This window comes from Salminus brasiliensis, chromosome 6, assembly GCF_030463535.1.
Source record: "Salminus brasiliensis chromosome 6, fSalBra1.hap2, whole genome shotgun sequence".
NCBI classification, from domain to species: Eukaryota; Metazoa; Chordata; class Actinopteri; order Characiformes; family Bryconidae; genus Salminus; species Salminus brasiliensis.
Genome location: NC_132883.1, coordinates 12,110,560 through 12,126,014, shown reverse-complemented (window position 1 = coordinate 12,126,014; position 15,455 = coordinate 12,110,560). Strand labels below are relative to the sequence as shown.

The 15,455-nt window shown below is 44.9% G+C and overlaps 1 protein-coding gene across 1 annotated transcript; it reads left to right on the top strand.

The window, feature by feature from the left end:
- On the top strand, nt 1-15,065 carry rimkla (ribosomal modification protein rimK-like family member A). Its single transcript, XM_072681630.1, has 5 exons — nt 1-963; nt 8,303-8,533; nt 10,982-11,068; nt 12,088-12,291; nt 12,771-15,065. Exons 1-5 carry the CDS (start codon nt 801-803, stop codon nt 13,283-13,285), a joined length of 1,200 nt encoding a protein of 399 aa, XP_072537731.1. The 5' UTR covers nt 1-800; the 3' UTR covers nt 13,286-15,065.
- Nucleotides 15,066-15,455: the final 390 nt, after the last annotated feature.

Genomic DNA, 15,455 nt, shown 5'->3' with positions numbered 1-15,455 from the left:
CAGAGGCGTCCGTGATTGGCCGGCAGCGGAGCCAGGCGACGACTCTCATTGGTCGGCGTTCTTTTTTTGTGTTTGCGAAGCCAGAGTGGCGAACCAAGCGCGTGCTTGAGGAAAATCGCGGGTTGCAAATAAGCGTGCAGGTTTACCGAGCCGTTCAGCACTGTGAGCCGTAGATAGCTCGGGGTTCGCTCGGACAGCGCGGTAGCATCATCCATCAGAGAGGCGAGGACGCCGACGATCCGCCTTCTCGGTGTCTACCTCTCCACCATTTTGTTGAAAATTTCATCCACACCGGTAGCGCGCGCGCGCGTGTGTGAGAGCGTGAGTCGGGCACGGCATCGCTGAGGCTTTTGTTTTCGCTCTGTGGACGGGGCGTGCAGCTCTTGCCCTCGTTGGGGGCTATCGGCCGATAGCTTCAGAGCAGGGCGCGACAGCTCGCGTGTTTTGAAAGCAGAGCGGCTTTATTCCGCGTTTTATCTCAACATTTTACATCGGCCGTTTTGGGGGATCCTGGATCGGGTGAGACGGGAGAAACTGGCAGCCAGGGACGGAAAACTAGCGAGAGCGTGGCTTGATCGGTCCAGCTAACACAGTTAGCCCGAAGCGCCGCCGCCGCCGCCGCCGCAGCTGCTGCTGCTGCATCCCCATTGTTTTGTTTTGGCTCCCGGCTTTATTCTCCCGTCGCGACCCGACCCCGGATCCCGCGCGCCCGCAAACTACTCACGGTGTCTCGAGGCTAAAGCTTCTTTTTTTAACGTCTATCTTTTACATCTGAAGCAGTTTTTAGTTTGATATTAACCATGTGCTCCCGGGTGTGGTTTGTGACCGATCGGCGCATCAGCCAGGAGTATCCCCAAGTCCAGATCCTGCGGGCTCTGAAGGAGCGCTGTGTGGAGGACGACGTTGAATTCCGCTATCTGTTAATGGACGAGATCGTGATCACCATCACCGATGGACAACTAGGTAAACACGACGCTCATATACATATTTATCCTCCCGGTGAATTCAACGGGCGCAGTCTGAAGCCTAACCTAGCTCAGTCTAGCTGAGGGGAGCTAGCTAGCTGCAGCATGTGTGGTTTGTTTATTTGCTGAATGAACGGATGCAGTGTGGCTGTGAGTGAGGATGCACTTAGCCTGCCTGGCTAGCTTCATGCTAAGCTGTGTGACAGTGACCGCCTAACCTAGTTTTCAGTCAGCATCGCATACAAGCGCCAGGGATGCTGGATGCGGCGACCATTTTGTCCCCAAATGCAGACAAATACAGCGTGAGCAACAGACGAGCGGTTAAAAACGGCTGTTTTATTATTTGCGAGCCCAAATAAACGAGATGGCTCTTTATCTAGTTAACGTGTAGGGTCACGAGTGTCCGCCACGCACGGGGGCTGCGTCCAAAACCGCGCAGCTACAGCTACTGCCCTACACATGGTGCACTGCTGGATGTGCTGCTAACGGTGGTCCATCATTGGATCTTCTGCTGTACCCTTTGTAATACCATATTAAACGAGTATAAAAAACATAATTCGTGTAGTTTGCGAGGTATAAGCGCTCGTGGGTCATTCATTTTGGACGCAGCCAGAGAGAAAGCTGCATCTGCACAAACAGCAATGGCGCGCGCCATTCAGGACCAGTCTAACGACCCTCACAGACCCTAAATAACACTGCCTTTATGTCCACTGCTGTTGGGGGAAATCCTTTTACAGTCATTGTCTAGTTGAAGGCAACCAGAAAGTCTGATTTAAACGAATAAAAGGCCAAATAATATCAGCTTAATGTGTTTAATTGATTTAGACGATCTACAAACAATAAGGATACGACGCGATGTGGCAGGCTGGGATGGTACAGGGCTCTACGGATATGACAGGTGTAACATCGCCCCTCTGCATAGTGGATAAGGTCGCCAACCTGCTGTTATAGCTGCAGGGGGTGGTGGGGGCAAGTCTATATGAATGCCTTTGGATTTAGAATGGGATGTAGGATAAGGGAATGGGATAGAAGCTTGTGTGGGTGTCCCAATACTTTTGTCCATATAGTGGATCATCAAACAGTGAAACACATTCTTAATTAAGGCCCACACTGGTTCTGTAGAAGACCCTCGGTCACTGGATGCGTAGGGTCAGTGATCATAGAAGCTCTCACATGCATATGGAGTCTAAACAGCCGTGTCTGTGTCTGTGTCTGTGTCTGTGTGTGTGTGTGTGTGTGTGTGTGTGTGTGTGTGTGTGAAGAAGCCAGTGTTCAAGTTAAAAAAGGCCGATTATTACCCAGTGTACAACAGTGTCTGCCTCCTGTAACGAACTGGGGTAACATGGCAATGTTAATCTCATGACTCCTTCATGTTGCGGTTTTCTAGCAAAACAAGACGGTGGAAAGCTTTGAAATAAAAATGCCTGATTCATTTTCTCAGCAGAGAGAGGGAGAGATGAATCAGGAGCAGTGAGATTTCACAGGCCGAAGGAGAAGTGCAGTATCTGTCCATCTGAACCGCAAAACAAGAGTAAGCGGCGTCACTGGTGTGAAGTTTGGTAGGGAAAGGTTGTTGTTGGGTTATTGTTTGAAGTGTTTTGTTGATGCCATGGAGGAGCAGGAGTAGGGTCATGAAATGTTAGTTGACAATTACTTGTATTATTAATTGGGATTAACAACGTGCCATTGGTGTTATCGTTTTATGTAGCTGTTAATGTGCAACCTAGATTGTCAGCCAGACTGGCTGATTAGCTGTCCTGCGTCCTAGCTGTCAATACTTAGTTAGATCCCATCTGACCACAGACAGCTCAAGCTCAGATGTCACTCACAACAGTACTCACCATTCACTGTGTTAAAGCTGTATGCAAATATTTGGGCACACTTGGTCAAATGACACCTTTTAAAAAAAAACAAACAACAACATTGAGATGTAATACAGCCTCTGTGGCTAATAAAAATAAGTTGAATAAATCCAATTGCATAAATGACATAATGAAAATCATCAGTACAGCTGCTGTTGAACACCCTCAGTGTTGCAAAGGTTCAGATTTTTAATGTTTTTTTTTGTTTTTTTTTTTGAAGAGGGCTCAGAAATTAGCAAAAGTTTGGGGAGGTGAAGATGAGCTCTGGAATACCAAGAAAACGTTTGGAGAAAACTGCATGTATGCTGATAAGACCCCCATTTGACTGCCACAAACCTGCATGAAGGTTAGGCTGAGTCCAAAGGGTGGTCAAGCGTCATAAGGAGACTGTAACTGATTTAACAAAATGAAGTGTTTAAGGTATGCTACAGAAAGAGGTTCTAAAGAAGTCACTGTGGAAACACTGTGGACCAGTAAAATTAAAAATAGAAATATTTTGCTGTAATTGATTGAAGAATAAACAGAACTGCATTTCATGGAAAGGGTGTTTCATTGAATTGGGGGAATTTCTCACGCTTTATGGTTGTTTCCACCAGTGGCGTTGGTAATATTGAAAGAATGGCTTCCACAAATTATCAGCAAATCCTGGATGCAAATGTCCAAATTCAAATAGTGTAGTAAAGATAAATCCAACTTCTTAATCAAGCAAGATACAATTTTAAGGAATCTTTTTTTTTTTTTTTTCTTCCAAAAACCTCCAAGGTTCCACAAGGCACCTTAAGAGATTTCCTCGTGGTTTCAAAATGGAAAAATCTCAGTTTCTCGACTTTTCTACACTTTTAACAGTGGACATGTTTGCCTTAACCCAAATTAAATCCTATTAGTTGTCTTGCAAGTCATTGCGATCTGGTGCTTTGCCATGGGTTCGTCATTGTAAGTGAAATAAAGTTAGATATTGAGAGTATAGTCTCAGTAAGTATCATTAATTCACTATTTAAACGTGGGGAGTGTCTTCGCATTGGTGTGCATCTGACTCAACGCCTGTTGTACCCTCCATATCCGGATGATTCCGTCACCTGGACTCCATGCCACACCTCTCTGGGGAGCGGGCGCTTTGCCTGTTTCCGACTAGCAAATCATATCCGCCCAGACATGAATCAAAGGCAGGCTGCTGTCGAGATCGCACGACAGCACAGCACCTGCAGGAGGTGTGTAATCAGGACCGCAAGTGTATGTGTTTTTTGAGGGTAATCTTCTGGCCTGGATCCTAGGGAGGTCAGATTAAGCGTGTGGACAGTATTCATGAGATTAGGCCAGCGGACAGTTGGTCAGCCCTGGGATTTATGATCTCCGGTGGCTCTACATTCGGCTACTTTACGTCATCAATAGGAGACGCATATTTAAAGTCCTGCTTTCAACCTTGGCAAGGTCAACTAGCAAAGCTGAATTTCCGTAACGAGTTTGATTAGGAAAATATCAGAAAATCAGATTATAAATCAGAGTGATGTGTTTAAGATGCCATTCATGGTGGGCGAATCACTGTAGTGGGCAGCTGTGAGTGACTTATTGGACAAAACACAATATAGCAATGCTTAATTAATGAATAATAATATTCACAGTAAACAGGTCTTCCACCAGGCTGCGCAGTTTATTAACAGTAGGCTGTGGTTGCCAAACCTTACTTCATTAGCAAAACCATAGTTGTTAAAATTTGAGCACAATACTCCAGAATTAAATGAGTTTTGCATTCGTACATGTGCATGTTTTTAAGTATTTTACTTCAAACGTATCCCAGTGTGAACCAGGGTCCACATGCTGTGGACTGCACGTTGCACAACTGGGGCTGGAACCTGACTCTCAGCTGTAACTATGCAGCATGTGCGTTCAGTAGGCAGGAGAACGTGCTGTGAAACCAAGCAAAGCAGTCACCACTCATTTGAGACTTGTGACGGTGGGCATTTCACATCCTGGTATAGATGCTAGGAAGCTGGGTGCGTGTGTGTTTGTGTCAACACGCCGCTGAGAGGGAGTAAGTGGTGCATCACGAGTGGACTGCAATATAGCAGTGATGACCATTCCTCCAGTGGATGGGAAATGTAACACTGCTTTGTTGTTACTTCTGGATTGGGTACAGCAAGCCAGCAGGAGAAGATGCTTCCATAGTCATGGGTTTAGTACTTCCTCTCACATACAGTCATGGGATTAAAACCCCAATTGGATCATTTGCAAGAGTGTGTTTATCAGGTTCTCTGGTGAGGGAAAGCAGAGTTGTCAATAAAGTTGGGTGACTGAAATTAAATGTCCCTTGGGGTACTTTGGAGCAGTTCCATAGAATCAGATTTGCATCCCTAAATACTCTTTCAGTGGAGGTGTTTTTTAAAAGAACCACCTTTTATTTTTAAGAGGAACCAATAAAGATGGTTCATTGAGTGATGCCATTGAAAAGCTATTTTTCTAAAACCAATTTTAAGGTTCTTCACACTCACAGCTCCTTAAAGTGGTTCATCTAAGGTGTTGCACAAAGAACCCTTTGTAGCACTTTCTTTTTATTTATTTTTTATAAGTTGCAAACTTGCATATGCATTTGATGCTTTGTGTAATAGGCCCACTTATGTGAAAGACAAACACCAGCTTAAGCTCCTGTTAGCGTCAGAGACTCGAAAGGACTTGCAGCATACAGGTGTGTCTGTTCGTTCATCTGATCATTGTAAACAGAAGACACCATTGTAAGAAGTTTATTTTTTTATAAGAGCCATGTGTGTACACGTGGCCCACGCAGCGCCCCACCTCTCAAGTGACGTGGTGCACTTTTTTGGCATGGATTGTCTGTGAGCATGCATGCATGCATGTATGTTCAATGCGCATTGTCCGTGATGAAATGCTGAAGGTTCCCAAAACCTGAGCTTTTAACACGGCCAAAATACACACGTGTAAGCACCAATCATAAAGCAACAGCTGCTGCAGAAAGAGAAGCCTCAGGGGATTGGTGGGGGGAGTGGGAGGGAAGGGGAGCTGGAGAGAAAGGGAGCATGAGAGAGGGAGAGAGAGAGAGACTGAGAGAAAGGGGCAGTAGCCTGGGGGGTGGGGGGTGGGTAGTTGGGGATGTGGCCACAGATGATTTTACCATCTGAATGCGCCTGATTCTTTCAGAACCGCAGAGAACTTGTGACTGATTTAACTACTTGTATTGCTGAGCAGTCAAAACACACACATCCACACGTGCATGGACACACGACGTGTATTCTTTAGGTCCCTCCTGCTCAGTGAGTTCAAATCTGAGCATGTGCCAGCAGGGTTGCATCAGAAGCAGCAGCATGCAGAGGCAGCGTTTTGTGCTAGAAAGACGAGCCGCAGTGTCTGTCAGGGCCGTCATTGAGTGGGGTAGGAAGCTCTAAAGCCACTGCAGGATTTTGCATGTTTGATTATAAGAACGCACAAAAACATAAAGCCCAATGTTGTCTGATGTATAGCAGAATGGCTGATGGTGGTCATTCGAGGCATCGAACAATGACTGTAGAAAAACATGGACCGAGAAACGTCTCCCAAAAGCGAAGCCACCACAGGTCTGGTTGGTTGCAGTGAGGTGTGTAGCTCCGCCCATCCCCATATGTTTTAGTGACAAACCAGCCATCTCATTTTTCTCCTCTACTGTCTTTCCCTCCTCAGTGTCTAATTCCATCAGTTTTTAAGCATTATTCTGCTATATTGTAAGAAGGCGGGGTTACCCTTAAGAATTAAGTGATCGACAGCATTGGCTAGAAACGAACTGCACTTGACAGCCTTGGCTGGAACAGCATCTTTACTGCTGAAACATTACACTTGCTGGACAAACTGGGTATCCAGTGGGAAAATCCACTTTGCGTCTGCACTGTGAAGCTCAATGAAGGTGGCCTGAGACACGCTTGGTCTGGGAGAAGGGGGCAGGGTGCACATTTCACAACTTGGTGGGCGATATTGGCTTTTATTTCTGTAGAACCAACCACAGCCTCCATGTTTTCTACATCTCATGGTATCAAATAATAGCCTCACTAAAATGATTAAATGATGCCACTAGTTTACTGAGATTGATCATCTTAAGCAATAAGGTGAACCTTCCTGCATGTGAATGAGCGTAGCTACACTCTACACAAAGATTTTTTTTAATGGTGCCAAAATTGTTTTTTCATCAATACTCAGTGAGGAAGAAAATGCATGAGTGTGAATGTATTTAAAAAGCATCCCAGAGATGGGGTGTGTGCATGCTTTAGAAGGTGAAGCGTTCTCCATTCTCAGTAATAGCTGACCTCGCCTAGGTGCACTCCCCGCCCCCTCCCTCCCGGTAGCAGGCATTGTGTCATTAATGATCTTGGTCTCTGTGTGGAAGGTGGAGGAGGTTTAATGAGAGGAATCGTAGCAACTTCATATTATGTTTACACAACTGCCATGTCCTCAGCACTTCACGTCACAAGACGGTTCCTTATTTCTCTGATCAATTTACCCTGTAATGAAACTGAACAATGCAGTGGGGGGTCGACTGGTAGGGTAGATCCTGAGTAGCCTTTCGATCTGGAAACTCCTGTGCCCTCTCTTCTGTCTGTGTGTAATTAAAGCACACTGATGATGAATATGAGGTGTTGAATACAGCTGAGAAGGTAATTAAAGCATTAAAACACTGAGCAGAAGGATCTGGGTTAGTGGGTCAGTGCAGAGAAATGGCGAGAAAGACTAAAACATTCTGTGGTGTTGTATAACGACTCTGGAGGAGACTGAAGATGTCAAAGTGTGTGTGTGTGTGTGTGTGTGTGTGTGTGTGTGTGTGTGTGTGTGTGTGTGTGTGTTTCTCGCCAGCTCATTTGGCATGGCAACAAAGAAAGAGAAAGAGGCTGTGTTTGTTTGTGTCTATGTGCCAGAGGGAGGGCAGTAGTCCAAATCTAGGGCGCAGCCATCTCCTAGGTGTTGCTTAGATACATGTCCACAATCCTTCACACAGCACCGTCTGGCTGCGCAAGATTTACAGATACAGCATTAAAGAGTACAGAAGTCTTAAACAAATTACAGTTAACGATCAAGTCATGACAAAGCTAAAGCAACATGTAACAGTAAATAAAGAATAAATACTTAAAATCAGTTGTTACCATGTGTTTTTTATATATATATATATATATATTACACACACACACACACACACACCTTTTTAAGCCATTAATCAAATTTACTTTATTTAAAACCTGCCACAGTTCAAATTATTATGCAAAGGCAGAGATCAGCTATAAGGAGCGTTTACTTAACATAATGGGTGGACTTCGGTTCTACCACTTAGTTGTTTACAAGCCCTTTGTCTTTACATTAATAACATTTTTACTCGTTCAGATAATGTACTAATAAATAATGCCTGTTATTATATTAAAAATATAAAAACTTGAATGCAACTTGTTTTGTATATAATGCTTGTGTGCGTTTGTAAAAAATGTGCTTACTGATTCCTCTCTCTCTCAGGTCTACGGGTGGGGCAGGAGGTGGTGACGTCATACCCCCAGGTAGCTGTGGTGCGTGTGCCAACTCCGTGGGTGCAGTCCGACAGTGACATCACTGTTCTGAGGCACCTTGAGAAGATGGGCTGCCGCCTGGTGAACCGGCCCCAGGCAATCCTCAATTGCGTCAACAAGTTCTGGACCTTCCAGGAGCTGGCTGGCCATGGAGTCCCGTTGCCTGATACCTATTCCTACGGTCAGCATTTAGATTTCTCAAACACACACATGCCCAGTATTTAGCATTTAGTGTTCATCTAATAGAAAGCCTTCTCTGGACAGTAGATGAATCAGAAGCAGGACACTGCTTTTTAATAACCTTGATTTCGGATGAAGCAATAAATGAGCAGGCATCAACATAGTTTGTCCAAATAGAACATGTGCACACACCATCATTACTGAAATTTGTAGTGATTCACATTCAGCACACACCTCATAACTCCACAAACACAACACACCCACTTTCATTTCAGCAGCTCTAGTGGTGGAAAGAGAACTGAAAAAAAGAACAACAAAGACTCAAGTAAGACAGCTGCTAGCTCAGCACAAAAATCTATGTAGGAGTCAGCGAAAAATGCAGTCCATCATAAGAGAACCTTGTAAGAGGCCGGCCTACAGAGTGACTGTACTGATTCATTATTAAGTTGACAGAATTTGTGAGCGCGTCAGCTCTTCCATGTTGTAATGTTTACTTGTATTCTAAAATGCAAAACAGATTTTATCATGGTGCTGCAGAAACATGGGCCTTTATACAGGACAGCTCCTGTGATAAAGATGTAGTGTTGCTGTAAGAAGGGGGATCCAGTTAAAAATACTTAATAAATGTGAGCCAGCTTTTTATATATATACAATTTTTTTATTTTTTTTTTAATCCACTCTTATAAACAATTACAAAGCTTTAGAACCATTTTGGACAAATCCTCCAAATCCTCCACACATACACGCGCACATCCTCATCCACACATGCGCAGATGTGCATGAGCTGTTTATGTAACAGGGCTCTGTTTGGAGGGAGAGCGGGGAGAACTCATGACCATCTGAATAAAAACAGAGACCGAGAGGCAGCTGCTTCAGTGACGTGGGGCTGTCTGACATTTGCTATTTGCTTCTGTGGCTGTCTGCATGTCTCTCTCATGCTTGCTCTTTTCAGAATGTAGAGGTTTTGGGGGGGGGGGGGGGGGCGGAGCGGAGCTGCAGCAGCTCAAAATAGGGTTCAAATGCTATACTAAAACAGAAACCAGTAAGCATTGTGTACAGAGCTTGCATAGGAGTCCACCAGAAACTCCAGCTGTGTCCACAGCCCACATGGGAGTAAAAAAAAAAACAAAACACCAACCTCTGCAGCTTGGCTGAAGACCCCTAGCTGTCTACATGGCCAGAGCAGTGGCTCTTCAGTCTGTATGATGCTGCGTTGTATGGGCTAGCGAAACTGCTCTTCTCAGCTCAGATGAGCAGACAGAGAGCGAGAGAGAGAGAAAGGCACAAGTTATAATTAGTTTTCTTCCTGCTTCTCTCTCCTCCCTGTGGCCCTCACAAATCACTCGCTTTTTCCTTCGTCTTTTTCCACGCAGCAGTCCAGCGCACATCTGTCTGCTCTGCATTCGTAGCAGCGCCACATCATGCGCCGCTTTGGCAGCCGAAACCTCTGTTAGCACTCAGTATGAGGAATTAGGCTTGTGGCTTGTTGGAACATTGATTCTATCCCAGTTACTATTCCGTAGTTTGCGGCTTTATGAGTAATGATTGGGGTTGGGATCTGTAATTGCTCTACCTTGAACGCGCTGTAATGTCACACATGAACACTTGAAAGCGTTTGGGAATTTAGACCGGAATGTGTTTGATGATGAGATTTAAATTAACACCCTTCATTGTTGCACAAAAAATAAAATGGAAGAAAGGGTTTGAAAACCCTTAACTTTTAATTGAGGTATTGAGATACCTCAATTGTGTGTGTGTGTGTGTGTGTGTGTGTGTGTGTGTGTGTGTGTGTGTGTGTGTGTGTGTGTGTAAATAAAAAGCATTGAGCAAAACTGTGTTCTGTTGTTGGATGAACTCACTTGAATGCATTGTCGCTCAATGCAATCAGATCCTCATAGCAATCTTGTATCAAGCCTTCCCTGGGTAGTACTCCAACATTAGCTAAAGAATCAAGATAAATTCTTGATTTCAGAAAAAAACAATAAATAAGCAGGTGTCCCAATACTTCTGTCTGTATAGTGTATGTACAGATACGAGCGTGACTAGATCAGTCCGTGACATTCTGCATCTTTCTGAATGATTTACAGCCTCTTGGCAGTAAATATTAATAATAAAAAAATGCACAAATGGCACGATTGATCAATATCCCTGGAGCTGTTTGGATAGTGTGTGTGTGTGTGTGTGTGTGTGTGTGTGTGTGTGTGTGTGTGTGTGTGTGTGTGTGTGTGTGTGTGATTCATACTCCGTTCCTCTGTTGAGCGCAAGTGTGTGAAGGGATGGCAGCATTGAGGTGACGATAGAAGGATCAGTTTGGCAGAATGCTGCCTGTACTTTATCACACCACTCTCTGTTTCTCCCCAATACGGCTTAGTAATCTCACATACACACTACAATGGAAATGAGTGTCATTACAAAGTTGGTAAACATTTGTGTGTCTGTGTCTCTCCAGGTGGTCATGACAACTTCCGTAAAATGATCGATGAGGCCGAGCCGTTGGGGTATCCTGTTGTGGTGAAAAACGCTCGCGGCCACAGAGGTAAGCCCCTATGTGACTTGAATCAGCTTTGCTCTCCGTGGTTCAGAGCAGGCTCGGGGAGTGATGCCTGTTCTCAGATCAGCATGTTGCATATGACCTCTGAACCTTTTTTTTTTTGGGGAGTGGCTGCACATCTGACATTCCACATGCAGATGAAGGAGTTAAGAACAGACCAGGGCATGCTGGGGGGAAAGAGGCCCACAGCTTGCTGGTGGGGTGGGGCGGGGGGAATGAAGGCTAAGCAGATTACAGTGAAGAGCAACACACCTCAAGCAGTGGCTAGAATGAAGATCAGCTGTCTCTGACCATAACCAGCTGAGAACGTTCACCAGACTGATTCTACTTTCTCCACAGAGTGTATAAAATTGATAGTGTCAGCTCTGATCCAGTTATGCTGCTAAAAAAATCATTGAAAATGAGTAGTGTTACTACAGTTTTTACTGTTCGAAACTAGACTGCAAAATAGGTCTAAAGTCTGAGGATTTGTGTGGTGTCTGTTCTGCGTTATCTGTTTTACTCTGAAAAATCGTTGGTAAAAGGTGCAGACTACCACACTTTCTGTAGAAAACACCCGTAGCTTTTGAACACATTGATGAATTCCAGTGTTTGAGGTCAAAACCTGCTTCAGGCCATAGACCTCACCCACATGCTTACACAAATGCACACTGTGGCGTCTCTTATTTAAGTGTTATTGGAAATGATGGAAGGCATTCTACCTTGTGTAAAAATGCCTTACACAACTGTGCTGCCCCACCTCATCGCAGGGGTAATGGTTTCCCTGGAGTGGGGTTGAGAAATAGTCTTGTACAATTATTAACCTCGACCCTATAATGGCTACATCGCACAAAACCCGGCACAACACGGCTTGGGTGCCAATGCTGTTTAATAAAACCGGAATAGCGTGTGATCGAGAGGGATGTTATTTGGCCTAAAGGGAGTTTTAACCTCCCCCATTGTGGAATAGTGTAAACAAATGCTGCTTAAGTACCTGAACTGTAAGTGTGCTCTCACCTATGCAGGTAAGGCAGTGTTCCTGGCGAGGGACAAGCACCACCTGGCCGACCTGTGTCACCTGATTCGACATGAGGCGCCATACCTGTTCCAGGAGTACGTAAAGGAGAGTCATGGGCGGGACGTGCGTGTAGTGCTTGTGGGCGGCAGGGTCATTGGGTCCATGCTGCGCTGCTCCACGGACGGACGGATGCAGAGCAACTGCTCCCTTGGTATGATCAGGGGTTGGGAGGGGTATAATAAAAAGCAGGACTTGGTTGATATTGACACACACACACAAACACTGACCACCTTACAAATAAAAGGTACATACAAATGTATATATGTATCCATAAAGCGGCATTTGTCTGCTGATCAGGGGAGTATGCAGTAGTCAATATATCAGCTGCTTTGGCTTTAAACCTTTTCAGTCAAAAACTCTAATAATTTAGTTATCCTAACTTGGCTATCTAGTTTAATATCTAAATACAAGACAACCATATTCACCATTAGTGTCAGACCTGGATGAAATTTGGCCTCCGCCTTCAACCCACTAGTGATGAAATGCACAAGAGCCCAACAATGGCAGCTTGCCGAGCCCGGGTGCCAAGCTCGGGTATCAAACCCAACCCAAGTGGCCCAGGAATCCTAACATTAAACAAAACAGGGCACCATCCTAACGCCTAGGCATTCTCTTTCTCTTTCTTTCCAGGTGGTGTGGGCATGATGTGTCCCCTGAGCGAGCAGGGCAAGCAGCTAGCCGTGCAGGTGTCCAACATCCTGGGCATGGATGTGTGCGGAATTGATCTGCTACAGCTCAACGACGGCTCCTTCGTGGTGTGTGAGGCCAACGCCAATGTGGGCTTCATCGCCTTTGACCAGGCCTGTGGGATGGACGTGGCCGGCATCGTGGCAGACTACGCCCTGTCGCTACTCCCCAGCCGCCTCAACCGAAAGATGTCGTTGCTGTCTGTGGTGTCCAGCGCCAGTGAGACCAGCAGCGAACCTGAGGTGTGCATCCCCACCGAAGTGTGTATCCCGCCGGAGGTGTGCCCACCTGTCGCAACCTGTACCATCCCTGACGGCGTCAGCACCATGAGCACGAGCTCTACCTCCAGTGAGAGTGAGGCGGAGCTAACCGAAATAGGCCATGCCCCAGGCACAGCTGATCCTGCCTACAACATCAACTCCCTCCTCGCGAAGGAGATTAAACTGTTGACTGAGTGAGCTGACGGAAAAACAGCCACTACACGCACATGCAAGCACACTCCTACATACACTGAATACATACATACATACATACATGCATACAAACACACGTACAGATATACAGTACACATACATGGCACATACAGTGGTCAGCTACAGATACTGACACAAATACACCGAACCACCCAACCCATGTGTTGTCATACTAACCCACCATGTAAACCCATGCTGGTCTGAGGCTGCTCCCCTGATGTTGCTGTTCCACTGACAATGACTGTGCAAACGTGTAGTGCCGTGTGTGGAAGTGCACTTGGTGAAGTGTACACTCTGGCCTCCCGCTTTTACGCACACTAGCTGAAGTGTACATTCCATCCGAGCTTTAGCGCACTAGCTGAGTGAGTGGTTCTCACTGTAGTTCAGGGTGCGATGTGTTGGAGTGGTTTTACTTGGAGAAGGTTTTTTCTGATAGTCAGCACTTCAGTTCTTATTACAAATGCATCCAAACAGGACTGAATTGATAGAATAGTAGCATGTAGATTCACAGTCCCAAGCATGTGTAGCTAGTGCGGAAGAATGATTTCAGTCAGTCACTGACCCCATTCCAAGGCTTGCCGAACGTGCTGTGCAGCGTGTTGCGATCAATGGTTTAGCGTGGGGAGGGAACCTAAAGCCGATCTCTCGCTGATTATCTATGATAAATGAATGACCCTTCATGTGTCCTGCCAACAGGTAACTACACCCTCAGAAAAAAAAAACCATGCAGACATCAGCATTAACACAAGCAGAGACTGGAAAAGCTGTACATATTCTCTTCCAAATACAGTGGACTCTCTCTCAACTGTGCAGAGCATGAATTTGCTCACCATGTTTTTAACTTAAGTGGTTGTCTGTATTTAATAAAACTCCTTATCACACAAGCACAAATGACCTACCGCTCTGCCACATCGGCTGAGGTGTTTTACTTGGTTTACTGGTTTAGTGGGTAGTTGTAGAATTTGGGTAGAAAGGGAAGCTGCACTTAAAGAGACGCCCAACATTTTGAGAGAATGAACGCAGAATGAACTCCTTTCATAGGCTTTCAGATGTCTTCAAACCTGAAAACAAAACCACAAAAAAGAAACTGGATAAATTCACATGACTTTGGACAAATCGAAAAATAAACAGAAGTTCTCAATGTTGAACTATCTCTTTAGGAGCATCTTCTACCCACAGCAACCGCAAGTATGGAACAGTTCAGTTAATGAGGCGGCCATTTTAGAGTACCTGCTGTCCCCCATTTTAATGCTTGAGCTTCTCTGATCCAGTCAGACAGGCTCTGGTGTCTGGGAGAGAAAAAGAGAATGAAACAGAAAAACGAGCCATGTTTAAATATACCTCAAAACCAGGAGCTGTTCTCACTGCCAAGTATTCAGTTCACTTATCCAGTCTGTGCCCGTTCTGACCTGCATGTGCTAGTATCTCTTGACACCTCCCATTCCGACTTGTAGCACCTGGGCAGCGAGTTCCATAGAACAAGTAGAAGATAAATGCAAATTAGGATTTGCATACACCTAAGGCTCAACATTTTGCCAACACTAAACTTTCTAATAAGCTACCTGCAATCCATTTGTTTGTGCAAAAAAACAATACAAAACAACTGTCAACTAAAATGGGTGCTAGAACTTGTCTCAGAGTCCCAACCTAATGGTGTACAGACTGAGACGAATTCCTCTACATTTGAATACCTTTCTAAACACAAGATGAAATGCAATTTGTGAACTCTGATTATGAGATATTAAAAAGGTATTTAGAACCATAACTCTCGTTGTCTTCACCTTTTAGTGACTCTCTCCATGTCTCTGTTTTGTTTGTTCACAAGCTATTCTCTGAATTTAGATCAGGTCTGGATGCAGCTCACATTCATCACACTGCATATTAACAAAATAAACAGCTCATTTTCACTATGGACCAAACTCGTCAACGAAATCATTCACATAACTGTTTACATTGTGCCGGCTCTCAGAATTCAGATCAAGCATTTATATTCAAAATGTTTTTTTTTTTAACTTTTCTACCACATTGTGAATCTGAGTTGTTTCGATCTGAAGCAAAACTTAGGAAGAATATGGGTACAGTTTACATTGAGACTGAATTCAGATTAAACTCAGGGAAGCAGCCTGGATCAAATCCCTCCCCTGTTCACACGTGA